The following is a 22924-nucleotide window of genomic DNA, read 5'->3' as shown; positions in this document are numbered from 1 at the left end:
TAAATATTCAATCTATTTATTGTAGAAACACTGAAGACACGATATAGTTTTAACATACTTCCACTGAATAAGTACTAATTTAATCTGAACAACACATTGTTTATTGTGGAAATGTTGCAGACACAAACAGAGATTTAAACACAGTTTAAATCCACCATCAGAGAACATGACACTTAAGGAAGGCCAAAACAAAATGGCTCTTAAAGCTAAAAAGGAGAGGCAGATGCCATTTCCTAGAAATGAAGGAAGGTAGGCTCCACTGGAGCAGCTTTAATACTGGGATTTTCTTTTGGATTGGTGGTAAATGAAAAACCCAGAGCCCAGTGATTTTTCTTTTTTACCTAATTGCTCCAATCCAGGAATCTTTGGCACAAGAATTTTCCTTTGCTTTGTGGCTCTAAGATTATTCAGCCATTTGTTCTTAACAAGGCCACTGTTTTGATAACTTTTAATCCTACTCTGTGGCATTTAAGTGCATGTTGTGCAAAGAATGCTCTTGAGTGTCAAATTCTATCTTGATAGGAGACTAACAGCACCAGATTATTGCACTAGTTCTTTTCTACTCTAGTTTTATCTGACTAACAAACAATGCTGTTAGAGAACTGATTTTCCTGATTGTTTGCTACACTGGCCTTATTTTATTTCTCCTACACTTACAAGCTGACAAACATATCTACATGCAAGAGGAAAGAATTCCACTGCATTGATTTAAAGAGACAAAAAAATTAATTGCCAAACTGAAAGTTATTTTAAGATAATCATGCAGATATTCTATTTCTAGTTCACTCTTGTACACTTCCTAGATTTAAACCACTGAGCTGCACTGCTTCTTCTTTGCAGAAAGAAATAAAAATGAGGCCTATTTGAAAAACCTGCACCACAGAGGACACATGTTTTTTTCTGTAAGTCCCAGTGGTACATTTACTTCTTTGTTGCTGTGTATTAGTTGTGAAGCTGTATTCATGAAACAGGGAATGTTTATATATTCAAAACTTGTGCGTAAAACAGAAGTAAATTACATGTGCATTTCTTAGCCATCATTAAAACACTGACAAAATAAAAGTACTATAAAAGATTGTATAAAACTAGAGCTCTACTACACTTCTTTAAACAGCAAAAAACCCATCAGTCTCATAATGGAAATCAAAACTTATTTTTGGGTACAATTCTTTGCATGCCATTCTTCCTTAGAGGGCTACATAATCACTTTACTTTTTCCTCTTATTTTAGTATCAGCAAACATCTGCCTACACATTAATTGAGAAAATATTAATTAAAAACTGGAAAGTATTAGAGCCTAGCACACTGATTTAAAATGTCTCTGATCACATATTTGATATCAAGTCCTAGCATGAAAATCTATATTTAATCCAAGTAGTTTCTTGTTAGGAAATAGCACACATAGACTGTCAAATTATTTTCAGTACAAAAGATACAGCGATAAAATAGTTTAACCAAACAGCTCTGAAGACTCCTAGGCATCAGCAGCGAAGGCACTTTTCCGGTCACACAGTTCTAAGCACAACGGGACTCAGCACAGCTTTGGTATTTCAACATCTCCTTCAGTTTCTATGCAAGTGATATCCACTGACTGCCCAGTCCTGAACTTCTCCACTTGCAAATAATGCAAAGAAAATTGCTCCAAATAGATTAATAGAGGCAGCAATATAGAAAACCATCTGCCATTCTCCCACAGTATTCTGTCAAAAAAAAAAAAAAATGCAGTCAATTTGCAGCTTCACACTCGAGAAAAAGTAGTTTTAAAATCGATGCTACATGCCTTGCCTATTTAAATGCAAATGCCATTCAGCATGATTTCACAGCAACATAAAAGCATTATAAACATAAAGGATGCAATAAGCAGTATAGTCAATTTCAGTTTTATAATACAGCTTACACAGATAGTCTTATCAGAACTGCATTACCCAATCTGGATCAGTTTATCACCCAATATGCAGAGCCATCGACACAACTGCAGTGAATGCTACTATAAGGGAAACACTACTTTGCTTTCAGATCAGGTGATCCAAGAGCTGAAGTGCCCTGCACTGTGCAGTAAGCTATTCTTAATGACCACTATGTGAACATTCCAGAATCATAAGCCTTTTGGTCCCAACGAGGTAGCTACCTTCACTCAGATTTCAAGAGTAATCCTCTAAACTCTGGTATTTAAGAAAGGCCTTAATAAATGTGTAGTAAAGAACTGTGGTTTATTTGCTTTTTGGCTTTTTTTTCCTTTTCAAATAAAGAAATAATATCTGTAGATGTCTAAAGTTTTTGGGGTTTTTTTTAAGTTCTGGATGATGCTGTAACAAACCTGTGAATGATCTTACTACAAAAACAGAATACCATTAGTATGGAGGGGAAAAAACTAAACCAAACAAAAATATCCTAAAACAACCCACTTGTTAAGATATCTGGAAGAACTAATTTTATTGGAATAATGAATTAATGAATATTTTCAGATTGTTTTTGGTTAGAGCATGGTGCTAATAACGCCAAGACCATGAGTTTGATTCTCATATGGGCCATTCACTTAAGAGTTGAACTCAAAGATCCTGTGGGTCACTTCCAATTTAGAATATTCTGTGATTTTTAAGAAAATCCTTAGAATTACATCCAACTCCAAAAATTCAAGTGCATCACTAATCTTACTCCTCCTATCTCCCTTTCTTAAAAGATTTTAGAATAATTCATATGTTCATTGAAAAAATAGTAACCAAAAACTCCTCAAAAGCCCCAGTGCTTCCCTTTTTCTATCGAAATCACTACAGCACCTTGTTAGTCAAATCTAACACTAGAATCTAGTTTCTCACTTATCTGACAAATGCTGACATTAGAACTCAACACCTCACGTGACAGCCTAATTAAAAAAAACCAAGCAAGAACTTGTTCTAATTTGATAAAACAATACCACAAATGTCTAATCTAGTTGGTGTTTTATCAGAGTTCTACTGTGATAAAAATATATTCATTTTGTTCCTAGAGAATATAAGGGGTGAGTCCCTAAAATTTTCAAGTCTTACAAAGGTATTTGATTTTACCCTTATTTTCCTGATCAGAATCAGGACAATAAGAGCTAGGAATCAAGTAATTCAAAACAATGGAACAACATGATTTACAGGTGTAACCCACATTTCATTTAACGACTGCAGACGTGAGAAGAAGGAATTTCTATTCAATTGAGATAAAAATATAACAACTCACATTATGAGTGAGGTTTTTGGCAATAACTGGCCCCACCATTCCTGGGATAGTAGCAAAAGAATTTGTGATCCCAAGGAGAATTCCAGCATACCTGCAAGAGAAGTTGTTGACACTGCTTATTAACTTGTCAGGCTTATCAATCATGGACACCATTTTGCCTAACCAGGCCTCATCTTGATCACACAAGACAAATAAAACACAAATATTCCAGTGTGAATGACTTGCTTTTCTTCTAATAACAACTCACTGTCACCTTGGTACATACATTTTAAAGGACATAGTTTAGTTGTGGACTTGGTAGTGTTAGATTAATGGTTGGGCATGATGATCTTAAAGATCCTTTTCCACTTAAATGATTCTCTATGTCTCTATTTTTCAGAGGCTAGTTATGGAATTTAACTTAAATTGCCTATGGCTTTGCTAAAGATCCATAATCCAAATCCACATCCCCTTTGCTAAGCCACAACAAAACTGTCTGGAATGGATCCACTGGAGCAGTTAAAGACACATTGCATGTCTTGAAGTAGAAAGACAACAAGGAGTATGACAAAGTGCTCTTTGCCAACAGTAAGAGTTGGTTCAGGTTTCATTGCTAAAAATCTGTCTGCCAAGGAGGCAATATCCACAGTGTGCCTGGATATCCTCACTTACACTAAAAAGTGTATATTCCAAAGATAGGAGTTCAGAGTGCTGTGGCAGTCCTTCTATTCAGCTTTCTGTGGGTCAAGGCCAATGGGAAAGGGGTCTGACTAAACCAGTTCTGCTGGTTGCCATTCCTGCAGCTCCATTCTGAGGCCTCCTGTTCCATGAACGTGCTGCTCTCTCACACACAAATGTATGCATATGCACCAGCGGCCATAAAAACTTGCTGGGAAAAGCTGATAACTTGCTTAATATCTGTCTCAGCACCTCATCTCTAAGCAATTCAAGATCTCTCTCACAGGCATGTTGCAATACCGAAAGTTTGAAACTGTACCACAAGTGCAGACTTGTGAGAGAGACTGAAGAGAAATAAGAGCCAGATGTTCCACAGCAGTTTGACCTTCCAACCACCAGGGCACAGATCCCTGTGTTTTAGATTTTCGAGGTGGATTCGTTGGCTGAAGAATCATACAAAATACTAATAGCTGCAGTTTACCATAGGAGAAAGGAGTCATATCCCAGTCATCATTTTAGGCTGCTCAGAGTAAAATTATGTCCTCACCAATTTTAACATAACAGAAACCTATTTCATCTCTAAAGAGAAATGCATACCTTTGAAATTTTATTTACCAAAACAGGAGAATTCAACCATACAACATTGTTACAAAAGGTTGCAATATGCGTATTCATTCCAGTGATATTAGAAAAACGTGGTTTTTTCCTGAGAAAGGGAAACAATCATCTAGCCTACTAGTTGATTTTTTAAAGTCTACACTACATGTAATTTTAAAGTGTGGCCATGCTTTAGTTAAAACTTCTTTATTTCTTTCTAAACCTGGCATGCAGTCTTCCTATCTTGGAAAGTGGTTTAGAATTAATAGGCCTTTATGATGCTGAATGTCAAAGTGTAAAAGTTTCCCTTAGGAAAATAAGCGCATGAAGCAAAACCCCATTTAAAGCCTTTAAGTAGAACCAAATGCACTTTGTCTTCAACATGTTTAAGCACTACAATACTGCTAACATACACTTTTAAAACTAAACATAGTCGACAAAGATCTCTGGCAACTAATTGCTGGCTAAATGCCTCTGTTTATGCCCAGTGTTTCTGACATAGGTTGCATTCTTGATAGTGCTCGCTGTTTGATGCAGATAACTGTGATGACACTCCCTTAGTACAGTGGAAACTCCCATATGAAAAGGGAAAGCAAAAAGTGACATGTCTGTAGAGCAAAACCAATAGTAAGCTGTTGGTCAGGTTCTTATGGCATAATGGGGATAACCAAATACAAATTAACTTGCAGAGCAGTCAAGTAGTAAAATCAAGAGTATAAAAAAACATCTATGTGAAGTATTTAGTATATAACAGAACCACATGAATATTACAAGGGCTCATGGTAACACCAGTATTAAAATTTGTAATAATAGAAATGTATTGATGTAGACTTAAAAAGCTAAAATACAATATTTTCCCTAGAAGAACAATCTTGTCTCCCTTCTGTCCCCAACCCTTCCCCAATCCAATTCACCAATGGCATAATAAATACATGTTAGAAACCAAAACCACATAGCAAATATTGTTTTTAATTAAGCATCAGTATTTTCATTCACTTTTTTCCTGTGAATATAGTAATTATTATGCAAGTTCTAGTAGTAAAAAGGGACTGTTTGCTATTCTAGGAAGCATACTTTTAACTAATTTAAATGGGTATTTGTGCATTTTGAAACTGCTTTGAATCACTTCTGGTTTTTCTAACATCTTTCACTAAATTATGAAAAATAAATATTGAGCTCTGAGTAGACTCTACAGAGGTTTCCTTCACACTTTCATGCAGACTTTGTTTTTAGATTTCTCCAATTATGTCAAGTATTTCCTTGAAATTTTGTATGTCGGCCTTGATCATTTTATCCAACAAAGTTCAGACAAATTGCAAAAAACTTAGGTGTGGGGGGAGGAGCAAAGACAGTCTTCTTTTTCTTCTCATCTTATATGTTTTTTACATTTCTGTGTCTGAAGAAATTTTTTAATATGACTTCTGTTACAAGGACATGCTTTTTTTCTTTCTCTGTCCCCATTTGGACTGATTTGCCCTGAATTAAAGCATGCATGTGCTGAATAGAAAATCACTGATTTCAATAAAACAGCACTCACTCTCACCACGTCACCACCAAAGAAAGTCTTCCCACATATGCAGCTATGCGCCTCTAGAGGCAATGCTGGGCCAAAGTCCCTGAACTACCAGCAAGACACTTCCCCCTCTTACACTCAGTCTGCTCCCTTCTGCCTGTCTGAGAGGGAAGAAGAGCTAGAGGAACTTGTCTGGTGTAAATCCAAAGGGAATAAAAGCAGGACTTTATCGAGGGTAGGAAGAACAGAGTGGGATTTGGTCAGAAGGATCAGCAGCAGTTCATATGCGGAACCTAGCTATGCCTGCTGACAGGCATCGGCACTGTGTAACTTCATTTTCTTCTTGTGGCTTTTTTTCAACACCTGAAATACTCTGAATACTGTTATAAACAAATTGACTCTTGAAATAAACACATTTGAAATTCAAAATGAAGCATCTCAAATTAGAAGACACATACAACATCCTAGTTTGGGAAACCTCAGCCATTGCCTACATACAGAAGTTCCTTGTGCGTCTAAGTCACACTGCAGTTGCATGATTTCCTTTTTCCTGTCACAACTCTGTTGCATTCCATGGACACGTTAAATTGTACTCACATAACAAGCACAATTTAATACGTATTTTGGAAACTAACCATTGTAGTTCTGCAAAACTAAGCTTGAAACAGAAGTTGTATAATGAATGGTCTGCACTGCTTTAAGTACATTTTCCAAATTTGTAGTTATATGTGATTTAAAACAAAGTGCACCACAGAAGCTATTTTTCTTACTTTCATATTCAATTCAGCACTACAAGCAGTTTATAGCTGGCCACTAATACCTCCCCTCTTGCTTGCTACGTAACCTCACCTGCCAAGATTAACTGAGTTCCCACTATTTCATATCCATTTGTTAAGTCAAAAATTGTCCGTGATTGTGGATGTGACCACCATCGTTTCAATTGCCCAAGCCTGGATACCACCTTCAATTGGGACCCATATAAATTGACTAGATGATCAGAATTTTTTTATAGGTAGTATTTCTATAAATTGTTTTTTACTCTACACTTTAAGTCATTTCATTTTACACATTAATACAGAAACACCATTTTCTTTGGACATGAAGTCATTTGACCCTGTTCACATCTAAGTGCTACCACAAATCGGAAAATGAATGACAAAGTAAAGTACTTGACTTTTACCAGTGCACTTTTAAAAGAATATACATACATCCACACTCTTTGGGGAACTGATGGATCTGCCTAATTCTGAATTTGTAACACTGGAGAAATTACAGCTTGAAGTCTTAACTTTCCATTCTTGAAAAATATTCATTTAAGAGCAATTGTACATACCTGATTTGTCACGTACTGACAAATCAGGTCAACTACTTGTAACAATAATTAGATTCCAGTGTACAGAATGTTTTTCAAATGCAAATAATTTGCCTGTATCACAGTGCTTAAATATGGTAATGTTCATACCAAAGGCTGATAGCTCTGATGGAAAAGCTGAAGACAGTGAAACACTTAACTGTACTGTGCAGTTCAAAATATACTGTCCTACTAAGAACATGAATTCAATATGACAAAAGTCTATCAAGTCTATAATTAGAATCTGTAATTACAGGAATTATATAATTTATTACTGCAGGATCAAAATTGGAATGATTCTAAACTATTGTTTATGTCATAGGCTCTGCCAACCTTGCACTTTTTGCAAATACAGTGCTTAATACTGTAAACCCAAGTAATTGTCAGTGTTTACACTCCAGCTCTGTACAGCATGTGCTCCATAGATACATTTCCAAGCCACCCCAGCAACACAAAAAGAAAAAAGAGGGGTCACAAACATTTGACATGCACTAACAACAGCTTCAGCAATACTTACGAAGGTGCTATGTCTAGATGATTGATGCTGTAGCCTGATGTACAAAATCCTCCTAGTGTTGTTGATATGGTCACGAACGCAACAGCCAGTGCATAGTTGCAGCCTATGAATCCAGCTGCTACTAAGAACACCGCAGGTCCAATCATTCCTTTAAGACAGAAGCCTCAGAATCAATGGACGTTTAACACGAGACACTGGGACGCGCCAAGCGGAGTGTACGTTTCCCATACAACTTCCACCGCCCCCTGCCGTACAGAACCGGCACTGCACCACGCGCGTTACAGTGGGACGGTACGGAATCAGAAATGGTTTCGGGGGGAAGGGACCTTAAAGATCATCTAGTTCCAATCTCCCTGCCACACGCAGGGACACCTCCCACTGGATCAGGTTGCTCAGGGCCCCATCCAACTTGGCCTTAACCACTTCCAGGGATGGGGCAGCCACAACTTCTCTGGGCAACCTGTTCCAGTGCCTCACCACCCTCTCAGTAATGAATTTCTTCCTATTGTCTAATTCAAATCTACTCTCTTTAAAGCCACTCCCCCTTGTCCTATCACTACATGTCCTTGTGAAAAGGAAGAGCAGATGGGTTGCAAAACTGTTGTTGTCTCAAGAAACAGCAACTAGATCAGAAATATCCCACTCTAGCGGTAAAGAACAAACTAGATTAAAAAATTAACAAAAATCAACAGATACTGAAAATTACCTCACAAATTATTTTTTTTTATTGCTATAAAAAAATTGAAGCTACACTGACACTGTGAACCCTGAGTGAAGCCAGGATAGCTGTAGAGATACTGCATCGGGCACTGGAAACAGCTTATCAGCCACCATGAGCTCATGCACACTGCTTCCTATCTGCAGTTAACTTTGGTACCCATTTCCCAGGACCACAGCCCATTCACATGACCCCACTGTGACCTCTGCAAACAGCTCCAAGTACATGTTTTTCTTGATGAAGCCAACCTAAGTCCTACTTTTCCCAAGACAACAACATTTTTTCTCCTGTTATACATACAAGGGTGTGAGATGTGTGGCCCTGCAGTAAACTGAATCACCAAAATAGCATAGACTTAAGACAAACAAACAAAATGCCTGAGAATTTATTACAGGAGCTGCTTTAAAGAAAGCAGTTGAGTCAGCTGAATTAAGAAGCCAGCAAGGATGACCATACAATAACTGGGCTGCAACTTTTGTGGATCCTGTGCCTAATATATTTTTTTTTCCTTCAACTTCTTTCCCCTGTTCCCTCTTTTACTCAGCAATCAACTCCTCTTTCCTAAATACAGCCTTTTACCTGTGTTTATTGAAATCTGATCTGGCTGATCTGTTGGTGATTTCAGATCCTCTCTCCTCCCAGTGAGTCAAGACCATTTTGGATTCTGTTTGATCTTCCTACTGTGGTAGCAACTGTAAATTTTACAAGTGTATTCCTATTTACTTGCTTAAGCCTTAGATAAACAAAACACTGAACAACAGAACAGGCTCATGCAGAACAATATCCCAGCAGTCTGATAAACCTTGTTTGATAACAGTGTTTCAGTCACCCTTTTATGGTGACTTTACCTGACTGTTTATTTGATTGGTTTGCTTGTAGTCCAATTATCTTGACCTAAAAAAAGCTTTTGACAATCTCTTATTGTTCTCTTATCCAATAGGCCTACTTTTCATGGAAAAAGATAGGATTTACTCCTGACACATTATTGTACAGATAAAGTTGCTCCTCTCAAGTCATGAACAATGCTGCCTCATCTCACAACAGAATGTCAGACTACTCTCCCAAGCTCCTAAGCTTTCCCAAATTGATACTATTATATGTTCTAAGATTGTATGTTCCAAGAGATGATACTGCACCTACCTATTAGGGTAAAACATTTGCGAACACAAACAGTGGAGAAGTTCTGTTTTTCCCGTAAATAATCAGCAATTTGCCCAGACAGAATTATACATAACCAGCAGCCAAAATAAGGTAGGGCAGACAAAAATCCATTCTGTTAAGGAGGTTAAAAGAAGACAGTTAAAACACTGAAATGACAAATCAATATGCTGAAAAATCACTTGTGCTGGAACATTAACTGAGACTGAACCAGAGGTGACAATTTCATCCATCCACATAATTATTGCTGGTATTACATAAAATACAAACCTAGGGATAGAAAAAGCAAAGCATAATAAAGTTACCAATGTGTAAACGCCCCATCACATGACTTAATCCATAACTACCAATGCAGTCAGACCAAAAACTCCAAGGTTTAAAAAATCAGCAACTGGGTTCAGGAATAAGAAAACTGTAACTGAAGGTATCCTGTGGAAATCAACCTGATCATGGAAGTTTCCAGGACACCAATATCAAGGGAGTTACTAAAGTTAGTGGAAGCTGTAAATATTATTCAGAATTTTGAAAACTATATAGAATCTCTGGTTTTGTACTACTGTTACATTACATTATTCCTTATCCATCTGCTGAAATATCTGGTGCTTGCTGTAAACAGAAGACAAAATATAGAACTAGGACTTTCATCACATCTAGGCTGGACATCCTGAAATCCCAAAGCAGAGTTATTCAGATCTGACATGACTTACACTGAACTCACCAGTTAATCCCCATTACTTTAAACAAGTGCTGTTTAGAGACTTCTGTCTGATTCTACATGATTTGCAGATGAAGGGAAACAAAAGGTACTATTAAACTGCCTACATTTACAGCCTTTCCAAACAATTACAGATAGCTACTGATAACAGAGCTATAATTTGACCATACCCATGATTAAAAAGAGGTATTTGAATAGAAATACTGTAACCTTTATACACTAGTATGAAACGTATTAACTGTCAAGAAGTGTCAAGAAGTGGAAGATTCCCTAGGAATTTTAATTTGAATTGAAACAAGAAACACATCCCCACCTCAAGTTCATTGTATCAGCACTTGTGCATGCTGCCTGTTGGATTTCAATGCTCAGTTTTCACTAACAGTAGGTAAAATTTTGAAAAATAGAAGAGTCTCAGTAATTAAAAAACTTTTTAAAAGCACTATTCAAAGACACAGCATTATTTTTAACTAATTTCTGTACTTTAGAAAGGAAACTGAACAGCAACAACTGTATAATATTTTAAACGGTAATGCAATCTCCATCTAAATGTGTGGCAACAAAGTTAGTTCTACACTATTACACAAGCTTTTTTTTTTTTGATGTTCACAACAGTCAGTACTCTAAGTTGCTCTAAAAAGAAGAAACATAACCCAGAGACAAAGGAAACCACTTCACAGCAGAACCATTTAATGCAACGTGTGTTTTACAAACGTTATGTGCAACTGAGAGCCGTGGTAGCAAATGACTTCCACAGATGTTGATGCCTCTTCAGGGAATACCTGAAGAGGCACAATAAGGAACCCAATCAGCAACTTCAGTTAGTTTTTTCCAGCCATTTTGCAGCTTGTCCTAATGCAACCTTCTCTTCTAATGCTAAGGTTCCCCATCTTCTCCTCCCAAGATTGCTGGCATCACGTCTTTCTTGCACGGCATTCATCTTCAGATTGCTCTAAACCAGTTTTGTTTTTTAAACCAGGAAAAGACTATGTTAAACGTCTTGAAATTTCTGAGCACCTTTTTATCTTAGCTGTACCAGTTTCTCCAGGTAAGCTATGCCATCACCAAAACAGTTTCATTAAAAACAGACCAGTACAGTCAAGTAATTGCTATAAATAAGAATATTCCACCTCCCTCAACTCCTAATTTTTCCCTGATAAGTAACTCAATTTTATAAAATTTCCTTGAAAAGCACTGTATCTGGACCTTAAGGCTATGGTTTTGTTTCATCCAGTTACCTTAGTAAGAAAAGGTATTTTACCTCTGCTGCTCAATGAGGAAAGAAAGTGACAATTTGGAAACTGATCCAATCAGAATGAAGCTTCCTTCTGGTCCCTTCCTCCCCCAAACCCCATCCTTAAAATACTTTCAAAAATGCCACTTGTCCAGTGGTTTTCTTAGTTTTTATTTTTAACTGGAAATGTTCTCCTCTATGAGGTAGCAAAGAAGTAGACAGTATTTCAGAAGCCATAAAACTTGGTGTAAAATCTGAAATAATCATAGAAGCCATAGATCGGGGAAAATATTTTTATAGTTATGTTTTAAAGCAGAGCAGTTAAAGATGGGTACCATGCATCTTCAAACAGAAAATTTACCTTGAAAATTAGCACTAAGGTAAATGTCAGATAAGTAAAGATAGTGGAAATTATATGGCAGGCAACATTTTTGATGCATCTGCTTCACTGTGCGGGGTTATCATTTCCCATCTATATGTTTACATTCCAAGGTTCTTAAACAGGTTCTTCTATTCTAAACAGCAGATGATTTAGTTTCTTTAATTCAGAAGAAAGTGACTATATTTGCACGTATCTTACCTCCTGTGCATCAAATCGCAGGATCTCCTTCATGTATGTGGGCAAGAGTGTAAGAAGTGTATAGAAAGTCCAATTATAAGAGAAGTGTGCCACAACAATAGCCCAGAGTGGAAGAGACCCCAGCATAGGTCTCCAGGGAACAGATTTCTGTGTAGAAAGCTGGCAGTCCAGAGACAAAAAGAGAAAAAGAAAGAAATCAGGATGTTGATATGAACATTTACTAAAAAAAGCATTTTGATGCTAATCAAATCTATGCTGATCACCCATTCTGAAAGGCACAAAATGAGTCTCAGTTGATAGATACAAGTCATCAGCAATGAATTAATTACTGTCTTCAGTTCTCAGTGAAGGTGTACTAAGGTATGTTACTGCTCTGATGTTTACTATTCCAAAGTAAACCAAATACTACATTTTGTAATTCAAAAAGCATGCCTTCCCTTGTTGAAATTTGATGCCTTCTGCTTTTACTATAAATAATTTAGTATTTAGTCACCCCTGAGGTGTTTATTTAGCTGAATCTTTCCTACTCAGATATTAATTGTGGTCTCTCAGTCAGCTTTACTGTTTGTAAATACATATTCCCCCAGTCACAGGAATGAATCTTATGCAAACTTTAGGATGTGGCTCATTAGCATTTTCTCTGCAAACAGCAATCTGTTTCTTACTCTAGATGACACACTGAGAAAGAGAAATGCTCTAAAATATTATACTGCAAATGTTGAAGACATTATACAGGTCTGCATCTAGTATAAAGTGACATATTTGAGCTTTTTTTTAAAAATAAAAAGCTTTTTAAATAAAGCACCACAAAAACATCTGTAACAAAAGGCAGTATTATAAATGCTATTTGATTGCTGATTTTAAGTTTACAACTGCATTATTTTTAAAAATTTTTTGGTTCGAAAAATCCTGCTTCCATTTCAGTTTAAGAATGCTATTCTATACATAAACAGAGCATGACATTAATGACAATGTTTGTGGTTTATGTTTAGGCTTAACTAGGTATGTCTACACCAAAGTGCTGTACCTGATCTTTTAGAGAAGACAGTATATATTCTCTTTCAGCATGTGAAATGCTCCTGTGAGTTTCTGGTGTATCACTAACCAAACACATCCAGAAGAACCACCATAATACGCCAAGTGCACCTATTATTGTGAAAAGATGGGTGAAGAGATAAAAATTTTTAAAAAGCACTTATATTGAGCGAGTATATAATCTCAGATGATATAATCAGAAGTGTTTTCTCAAAACTCTAATATAATTTTAATGAACATTATTTTTTTATCTACTTACAAACACTAGTTCCCCAAAGTGTCTTAAAAATGCACATTTAGATACAATAAACAATGAAGATGACTAAGCAGGACTTTTTGTTTTTTCCTCTTTTTTTTTTTATACTTGAAGTGCTTCATGCAGCAAGAAAGCTGATGCACATACATAATTGTATTCTTATCAGTCACATGGAAGAGACACAAAGGATATGGCTCATCCTCAGGAAATAAAAATTCATGTGAAGTTTAATCACAAAAAATGCTTTGTGCACATACATACAATATCACTACATACAGCTTAATCGATGCACCAATCCTCCTTTTCTTTCTTAAGCCAACTCCAGAACTATCCTTTGAAAAAAGGTAACTTTTCAATAATCAGTCCAAATTAACTGCACGTTTATGTAACTGTAACATTGCAACTTATTTCATCTTGTTCAGTTCTTTGGTTTGAATCCTTGTAACTTATAAGATATTGGAGACGGTTTTTTTGAGGAAAATGTAACCCTCGTCTTACATTCCGATTCCCTCTTCCCCATGGAGAATATGAAATGGCTCAGACATGTAAATGGACCTGGAAAAAGCATCAGCTAGACCTGTTAGCTAGATGATGTTAAAAAAAGTATTTTCTGTTTCAGCTTCTTCCAGAACATAAGCCACAGTAAACATGCTATGCCTTGCATTTTGGGCATTCTTTCATGGTCCCTGTGACTGCTAGAGATTTTCCACACTTTAAGCAGCAGTAACTTTTCACACGTTCTTTCATTCAAAGTAGAAGTTTATTCCTGGGATTAAAGTTATTAACTCAATTTCACACTCCAGATAAGAAATTTCAGCCTGCTGTTTTCAAGTGATGGGAGAGTTAAGAGCATTTGACTTGTACCAGCTTTTGTCCAACTCAGAGACAGCTTTGCTCATTGGAAGAAAGCTTATTTAGCCATTCACTGGAATCTACTTAGCTTTAAATATCTCTAATTGCCCAGAAGGAATAAAACAGCAACCCAAAATGTCAAACACACTTTTAAAACTCAAAATAAGTTTTCTAACATATGCTTTTCAAAAAGAATGTGGATTGTACTTTAAATAATTAAGAAAAATCAAAACAACACAAACTCACCAAATATGTAGAACACATAAACCCAGTTCATATAGTAACAAATTAAACCAGATAGTGGCAGAGACACAACAGTTCCCAGCTGTGCACCTACCAGAAGAAAGCAAAACAAAGCGGAAAAATAATTAGATCTCCTATGGACCCCTTAAGTGTAAGTGGCATTTCAGAGTTATTTTATTTCTCTGTAATACATCGTGCATAAAGATTGTCACCACCACTAGAGGGTTGTGATTTGCTTTAAAGAAACACAGGCACAATGAGCTGCTTCGGCAGCTCCAAGCAAATAGAGCCCCAGTGCCCTACAAAGCCAAAATTGGAAGCAAAGAGCAATAAAAGATAATAATTCTTGGCACATTTGTCTCCAATAAAGTGACGGCTCTAACACATCTAAAGCAATGCACATTAGTCAACTAGTATTGCTGTAAAACAAGAGAGAGCTGAATGCAGTATAATTAAGGCTTCGGGAGTATAGTGTTACAATATAGTCAGTTTGCATTTTTCGTATCTCCTACTAGCTCTACAAAACCAGGAATGCTAGAAACATGAACCAGAAGTCAGCCATATATAACCAGTAGGTTCAAATTCCATGTTCCCTAAATGTGACAAGGTGTAGGATCAAGGAAGAAGGGAAAGATGAGCAGATTCCAGTTCAGAATACAGCCAAAACCCAGAAAGAACTATTCCTGTGCTTATAATTCAACATAAATTTTGCAAAGAATAAGGACGGCAGGTGTTTCCCTTTCGAAATCTAAACCAGAAACCCATATTATTTACATACTTAGACACTCTAGTGAGGATAAACAGTAGGTTTTGTCTCTTAATGTTATCTGTACGATTACTTCTCCAAACCTAATCTCAACTCAGAAAATATTAACATTATATTGATACTCTGACTACCTAGATTCCATCTTCACGGAAACAGTAATTTTTATTTGAGGCAGAAAGCTCCAACCATGAACAACAAAAACACATACATCATGCAAAATATAAATCAAAGTAACAGCTATATATAACCTTAACCACATGTACTCTCAGAAAATCAACATGATCACGATTAAATTAACTACCGAGCACATGACGGCCAATGTGCAGGAAAACAGCCTGCCAAGCTTACGCAAGATGTCTTAGCCACCCGTGACTGCTAACAATTGGCTCTTCAAGGCCACAGACTCTTCTCACTAGTACATTAGCATATAGTTTCACAAATTACATAAGGACAGTTTAAAAACTCCCATTTGCTAGATGCAGTAGAAGGCAATCCCAACCCTGTACTCTCTGCTTAACTTGTGTGCTGGGTCTCACATGAAGACTTCTTTTAAAGTGGATTTAATTAAACACTAAGGCAGAAAACAGATTTTTAAAAAAGAGAAAGAAAAAAAGCTTTCTGATGCATTAGGTGTATTGAAGTAGATCATTGAAATGTCACTTCAATGAGTGATGAGACACTTGGTTCAGAGCAAAGTGAAGAAATGTGAGCAAGAAAGGATTAAGGCTTCATTCCTCTGGGAAAATCACTAGACTGTCACTAGACTGTCCTAGCTCCTTAAGAAACTGTAGCTGAAGTTTATATGGTATAGCCCTGTCTTCTTGATAAACCACAGGTCAAATAAAAAAGCTGTAACAGAATTATTACTAACAGGAGTGAGCAAAGCAAACCATTACTTCAGTAACTGAATACAAAATTTGTCATCCTCAAAGAAATAATATCAATTTTGACTAGCACATTTGGAAACCCATGTTTTTCACCTGTCCCTCAAATATTGCACCAAGCAATGTGACTGACCAATAAACCCCTAAAATGCAAGAAGGTTCAGTGGAGGAGGGCAAGAGCAATGGGAAGAAGATCAGGGAATAATGCTGGGTGTGACCAACCACAGTTGTTGCAAAGAAGCTGACTTTATCTCAACACAAAGGGCACCAGAAGGTGGCTTTGGTTTAGATAAGCAGCTATGTCAGTCAAGTGGATCAGCTGGCTGCGTAAATGTTTCTCCTCATTCAGTTCATTAGAAGTGTGACTGTCTCCCTGACTTAGCCAGACCAACATGAGGGAAGTGAATACGTGGGTCAGCCCAACACAAAGTATAAAAGCTAAACAACAACAGAATTTCTGAGAGAACAACAGACTCGACTTGCCTTCAACCCAAATTGAAGTGTATTGCAATTGCTATATTTTACTAAATGTCAACTTACATTTGCTAACTTATATTTGTACTGTGCTTTCAGTAAATTCTGTATCACTCTGCTAAATCAAAAATCCTGTGTAACATCAGCTATCTTCAAACAAGTAAATCCAATATCAAATATTACACCTTCCAGATGTAGAATATCTAGGAGAATCTGGTCAGGGAGTACTGGACTCTGACACGGAGCTCTTGCAGCAATACATGGGACCTTGGATGGTTTCTTCCCCAAGCTCCTCCAAGAACACTTAAAAAACACTCCGAAAAACAACCAGACAGCTTTATCCTGTGACTGCCCCAGCTTTTTTGTTCCTAATACTAAATCTTTTTTATTTACAGTATCTTCTCTTAATCAGCTTCACAGTAACTCTTTGCATCATTTATACCAAAGTTTGACCCAAGTTTATACTTATTTGTAGACCACTACCTTTTGTCAGGTTATAAAAGCCATGAAGAAAACTAATGGAAAACAAGACTTACTTTAATGTTATGCTTTCTGGATTAAATGCTGATTAAAATTTACAATATAAATCCCTTTGATTTAAGTCAATCCTCCCTGTTACAGCAGTAAAAATTTATAATCCCATTATCAGCGTGGGAATTTCTCACCTGCATATGAAATACTAAGGAGCTTGCTGCGTTCCATTGGAGGAGCCCAAGAAGACCACATTGAATGCATAGCTGGGAAGGTAACACCCTAGAAAACATCATTTCATTCTGTTGAAATGCAAGAATTTTAGAACTCACTTCAATTTTACATGCTTCAAAGCATGTTTCATTAAAAAGCAGTAGTACAATCTGTTAGTTTGTTGTCTAGCAAGAAACCACTTATAAAACTTCTGCAAGGCATGAGAATAAGGAGGCAGAATTAATTTATCCTGCTTTTGATTCTGTATATACTGGAAAAGCAGAAATTATACAAACAATACTATTTTGAGGCCCTGGTCTCTGGAAAATGAGAATAACTCTAGTTTTGGCTCCAAGTATCCTTACATTTCTTATCTGAAAAGCTAAGGCTAAAATATAGTGCAAATGCTTTAATTATTTTAAAAACATAAAACTAAGCCACTTGAATGAAACAATCCATATACTATTCCAGCATACCAACCCCCACAGAGTCTAATCACTACAATTTTAAACAAATTATTCAGATAGATATTCAAGTTACATAGAGAAAGCAGGATTACCTCTCCCAGTCCTTCCAAGGCTCTGACAGCTATGAGGTAGCCAACTCCCAAATTTGCAGCTAAGGGAGTAAGCAAGGTGAATACAGAGGTACCAAAGATGCCAAACCCCAGCAACAGCTTGCCTCCAATTTTGCTTGCAAGATATCCTCCTGGAATCTGAGTAATGATATAGCCATAGAAAAAAGAACCAAGGATCCATCCCTGAGTATCAGCATCCCAAGAATATTTTTCTCCCTAAGAAGAGGAAAAAAACCCCAACAAAATGCAGTAAGTTAAAAACAACAGTTTCTCTGACCATATTTTATGTTACATAGATACACTATTTAGTCCTTTATAAATAAATTTCAATTTTTTCGTGACCTACTCCCTAGGGTCTCCTTCCCCTACACTCACCTATACTGCAATCAAAGTTGTGTTAAAAGCTAATTCAGGTAGTTTACAGTCTGTTCAGACATATCTAACCAAAGTATGGAAGTCATCACTACATGAAATACAAGTGCTCTGGCAGTTATGCCTTTCTGCATTCTAAGCAGCTTGGGTTAGGTGACAGGTATGTAAATCTGCCTGAGTACAAATCCCACTTCTGAATCACAGAGTGGACATTCTGTCGTGCTCTATAAAATGGCTTTACCTGCAGAAAATTTATGGACAAAAAAAACAAACAAGGAAATACAGGTGCTTAAATTTAATATAAAGCAAGAGAGCAGTAAAGGACAGGGCTCAAAAAGGTAGGTGGAATAATGGGAGAAGCACAACAGAGGGAAGATGACTTCAGTGGACAATGCGATAAAAGCGAAGATGATTGAGATAGGAATTCTGCAGCTATAAAGGAAGCCAGCAAGAAGATATGAACTGTTGCCCAATAAAAGTGATTCTGACATTTGGGATCACTTCCAAAAGACCAATTTTTCGGCATCTAAATGAGCAGCATATATTTCACAGAAATGATGAGTCAGAACCTTCCCATAAAGCTCACCATTATAATTTGTTTGTGATAAACAATAAATGACCTATAAACAAACAAACAAAATGAAAGAAGGAAGATGGCAAGAGTGCTCAGGAATAACTTCAACTACAAGACAAGATCTGTGCAAGTCCAAATTCACAAAACTGGGGATTTTTTTAGAAGGTTTTTTTTCCATATCCAGCAGTTCAGTTAAGAAATGTGATTTTAAGGATTACTGGAAGTCAGAGGTAAAGGATATAAAGGCAAAAAGCATGACCTGGGAAAGAGATCAAAGAAATGAAGAGAAAAATATTACATGTTAATTTGTAATGAAATTTCATGCCATTGTGACTGTACAAAAAGCAGGCAAATTGGACAGTGATGTGAGCTCTGACGCAGATGTAACAGTAACAATTGATTAGTGGCATATAAAACAGTGAGTCATGAAAGATTTACATAGTCAGATTAGCCAATCTTTAAGGAATATCACAGAAAAGAGGTACGTAAAAAAGCTGACCCTCAGCACAGCACTCCTTAACTAGCTAGTCATTTAAGGCTAATACTTCCCAGAATCGCTTTAAAAGAACCACTGGAAAGGCCATCTAGTGAAAAACAGCCTGTTTTCTTGCCACCTAAGTATGGCTCCATCTATCACAGACTTCTACTAAAACCACTTTGACATGCCACATTACAAGACAATATGTCTGAGACCTCACCGTTGTGTTGCGAGGAACATTTATGGCGGAAGAATGCTCTGGACATACATTGGAAGTCACATTCTTTGCTAAGCTTGTGTTAGGTTCTACCATATCCACCAGAGCGACGCTGAGGTTCACACGCAATGCATACAGGAGGAAGAACCCAAAACAGGCCAGGAGCGCAAGATTGTAGCGAGCTGAGCAGCATGCAGGGACTGAAATGAGAGCAAACGAAAAATGTTTAACAGACCTAACAGAGTAAGAACAACTCATAAGTCGTTTTTACTGATTTTCTCAGAAATCTTTGGGTAAGATAAAAAAATTAGCAAGGAGACAAGGTCATTTTTCTTCTTAAGGAGTTTATTCAGTAGGGGTAGAGTCTGAGGCTGGTTGAAAGAATTTTTAAAAACCCTTTCATACCGATGTGCAAAGCAAATGTAATCTTCGTTTAGACAATAGGCAGCTACCCACACTAGAATGGGGGCTGCAGAGGAAGGACAGTGTGTGGTCTGTGGAAATGGATTTAGAAACATAGTTTTAAAAGTCCTCTCCAAAATACTGTAATATTTATTTAAGACAGAATTTCACACTAAAAAACCCCAAAAACAAATTAGTGGGAAGCCTGTAATATACACAGAAATGGATCAAGATAAACAAATACTCTTAAAGGAGTGCTAAACAACAGTCATTGCTATTTCAGGCTGTCTTCTAGGACAAATTTTCCTTCTACAAGTTTGCTTACAAGGGAATATGCATTCGCTGACAGATGCCAAACAGAGAAAACTCCATAAAGGGGAATGGCAAACACTGCGGTGGCACTGTGAAACAGTAACAGGCTCCCAGTTGCCCAGTACACCCTCTTGGCAGTCACAAGACAACAAAGGAAATGAGTCCTAAGATTCAGCATAAAATCTGTCATGACATTAAGTCAGCTCTGTCAGCTGTTAATACACAGATAGCAGACTATGAACTGTAACACGGTTATTGATTTTCTATAGTAGTACACAGCAGCATTTGGCAGAGAGCATTCATCAGTGCCAAAGATCCAGATCAGAGCTGAGCTGCAACAGTTTAAAGCTCTGCAGCTACTCTTTATGAACTGGGAATGCTTGAAACTACTGAGCAGAAACGTCAAATTGTTGAGGAACTACTTGAACAATCTGCTGAATTTTCAAATAAAGCATAGAGTTTCCCCTCTTGTGAGGGGAAAGTTTTATATAGGAAAGTTTTATATGGGAAGTTTTATAACCTGGATGTCTGAAACTCTAGGAAGGCTGGGGATCAGTAGATATTACATCAGTCTACAGTTATCTCATCTTTCACTACTCAGAGTTCAAATGATGAATAGAACAAGTACATCTATGAATAGGACTGACCAGAGCTTCATCTACTACTGCAGTACATCACTTAACTGGATTTTCTGATCTGCAGTAAGAAACAAAGGACATGCCCTGTGGACAAGCTGATGATACCTTCCCCTTGCCAGTAACTTCCCTGAAACAAGGAATGAGCCTATGTGATTTTATTTTTCAGGGGGAACACCACAGAGCCTTTCTGCAAGATTGTTTTTCATGAAATTAAGAGAACTTTCCCATTTTTGAAGTCTCTAATCCTGATAAATTTTATGTGAAGTTCATTATGGCTAAACAAGTTGTTAAAATGACACAGAGATGCTGTACTTGCTATGTTCATTTAATAAATAAATAATAAACAAGGCTATTGTACAAATACGCAAAACCCCTTCCAGACCTGCGGTAATTGCAAGTTTTGCCTCAGAAGCATTTGAAAAAGCCATCCTGGATTTTTAAATGACATAAGGGAGAGCAGCCAAGATTTTATTGCTTACATTAAAAACAACAGGCACTGAGTACAGGAAGTACTTACTACACAAAAACTAGTCAAGCAGCTTCATTGTTCTGTTGTTTAAAAAGCAATTTGCCTTAAGTAGAAAATGTATAGTCATATAATTTATAACAATGAATATAATTACAAGTAAAGCTACTTAACTGGTCCACTTCTTGTAGTTGCTGGGGTTAGACAGTAATAACAGAAAGCTGAATAACACACTGGTGATGCAACCCTTCCTTGGAAATGCAGATTAACTGGACCATCCATTACTCTTCCGCTGTAAGACACTTACTGGTATACAACTTGTATGGAGAGCAAGCTCCACCAAACAGATGTGCAAGAACTTAAGGTCACAAGTGTCAGATTTTTTTTCCAATTGTAAGCAGTTTATTAAAAAAACCTAACTAACATGTAGGACTAAAGTCTGAAGCAAATAGCTACTAAATTATTGATTCCCTGTCATTCCATCCTGTGCACTTGAAATACCTAAGAATATTAGACCAGAATGGAAGATTCAAGAAGATTACAGGTGTGTTTCAGGAGATTGCTATAATCACACACAGAGGCATTCGCTCCCCTAAAGGTTAAAGCAGCTAACCAAAGTTTAAAGCATTGTGTTCAAGGTCTTACCTTGACTAGCAGTCTTGGGTCCTACATCCATAGTTAATTCTGATTTCAGGGGCATGTTTAAAAGTACTGTAGCTCTAATTGAACAAGATTCTTAAATTGCAGTTAAAAAAACAGGTCTGTGCTGCAAGCTGCACGGCAGTTAAAGGAAGTTGCTCCTCTGCTGTAGTTTCCTTGTGGGTGAGGTGAGCCACCTCCAACTGGAGCCTGATGTATTGTGCAAACTTAGGAACATATTGCTTTAGGAAGACTTGAGCTCAAATTTCTCTCTTTCTGGTACTTTTAAAGTAATTTTGTTAGCAGACCCCCTTGATGCAGTTGCACATTTGCTAAATGGATTAGAGCATTTTTCCATGGCATACTGAAGAAACTAAAAATCTTACGCTACTCTTTATAGGTTGTACGTTCTGGGAAGCAAAACAGCACAGACAAATAAACGTGCAGGCTGTGTTGTTAAGCTCTGACCATATATCGAGCCTCCTCTTCTACCTTCCTGCATCCTTTCACCTTCTTTCCTCTCCACGCTTGTAACAAGCAATTAGTCTTACTCAAGTTCTGCCTTCATATGGAATTTAGACACAATCTCGATGGACCCCGGTAGTTTTTAATGGTTGGCCCGGTATTTGGGCTGGAATGTCCGCACTGCAATGTCACCGAGCCGAGGGCTGGTGTCTGACAGGGCTGCACGCCTGACCCCACCACCGACAGAGCTGTCAGGACGCGGAGGAGCTGTGCCTCATCCAGCACCTCCGGGCATCGCGGCATCCCGGGCACAGAACGCCGCTAACGGCGCGGGCGGGCGGCGCAG

General features: G+C 37.3%; 1 protein-coding gene across 1 annotated transcript; it reads right to left on the bottom strand.

Moving 5' to 3' along the window:
- SLC17A5 (solute carrier family 17 member 5) lies at positions 1–22391 on the bottom strand. Its single transcript, XM_008637607.2, has 11 exons — positions 22120–22391; positions 19660–19856; positions 17998–18231; positions 17420–17507; positions 14634–14720; positions 13272–13390; positions 12245–12403; positions 9701–9833; positions 7843–7990; positions 3208–3298; positions 1–1700 (listed from the first exon to the last, which is right to left on the bottom strand). The coding sequence occupies exons 1-11, from the start codon at positions 22172–22174 to the stop codon at positions 1563–1565; spliced, it is 1449 nt and encodes a 482-aa protein (XP_008635829.1). The 5' UTR covers positions 22175–22391; the 3' UTR covers positions 1–1562.
- Positions 22392–22924: the final 533 nt, after the last annotated feature.

Source organism: Corvus brachyrhynchos, unplaced genomic scaffold (genome assembly GCF_000691975.1).
Source record: "Corvus brachyrhynchos isolate BGI_N302 unplaced genomic scaffold, ASM69197v1 scaffold136, whole genome shotgun sequence".
NCBI classification, from domain to species: domain Eukaryota; kingdom Metazoa; phylum Chordata; class Aves; order Passeriformes; family Corvidae; genus Corvus; species Corvus brachyrhynchos.
Note: the sequence above shows the minus strand (reverse complement) of the source record. Positions and strands in the feature narration are given on the sequence as shown.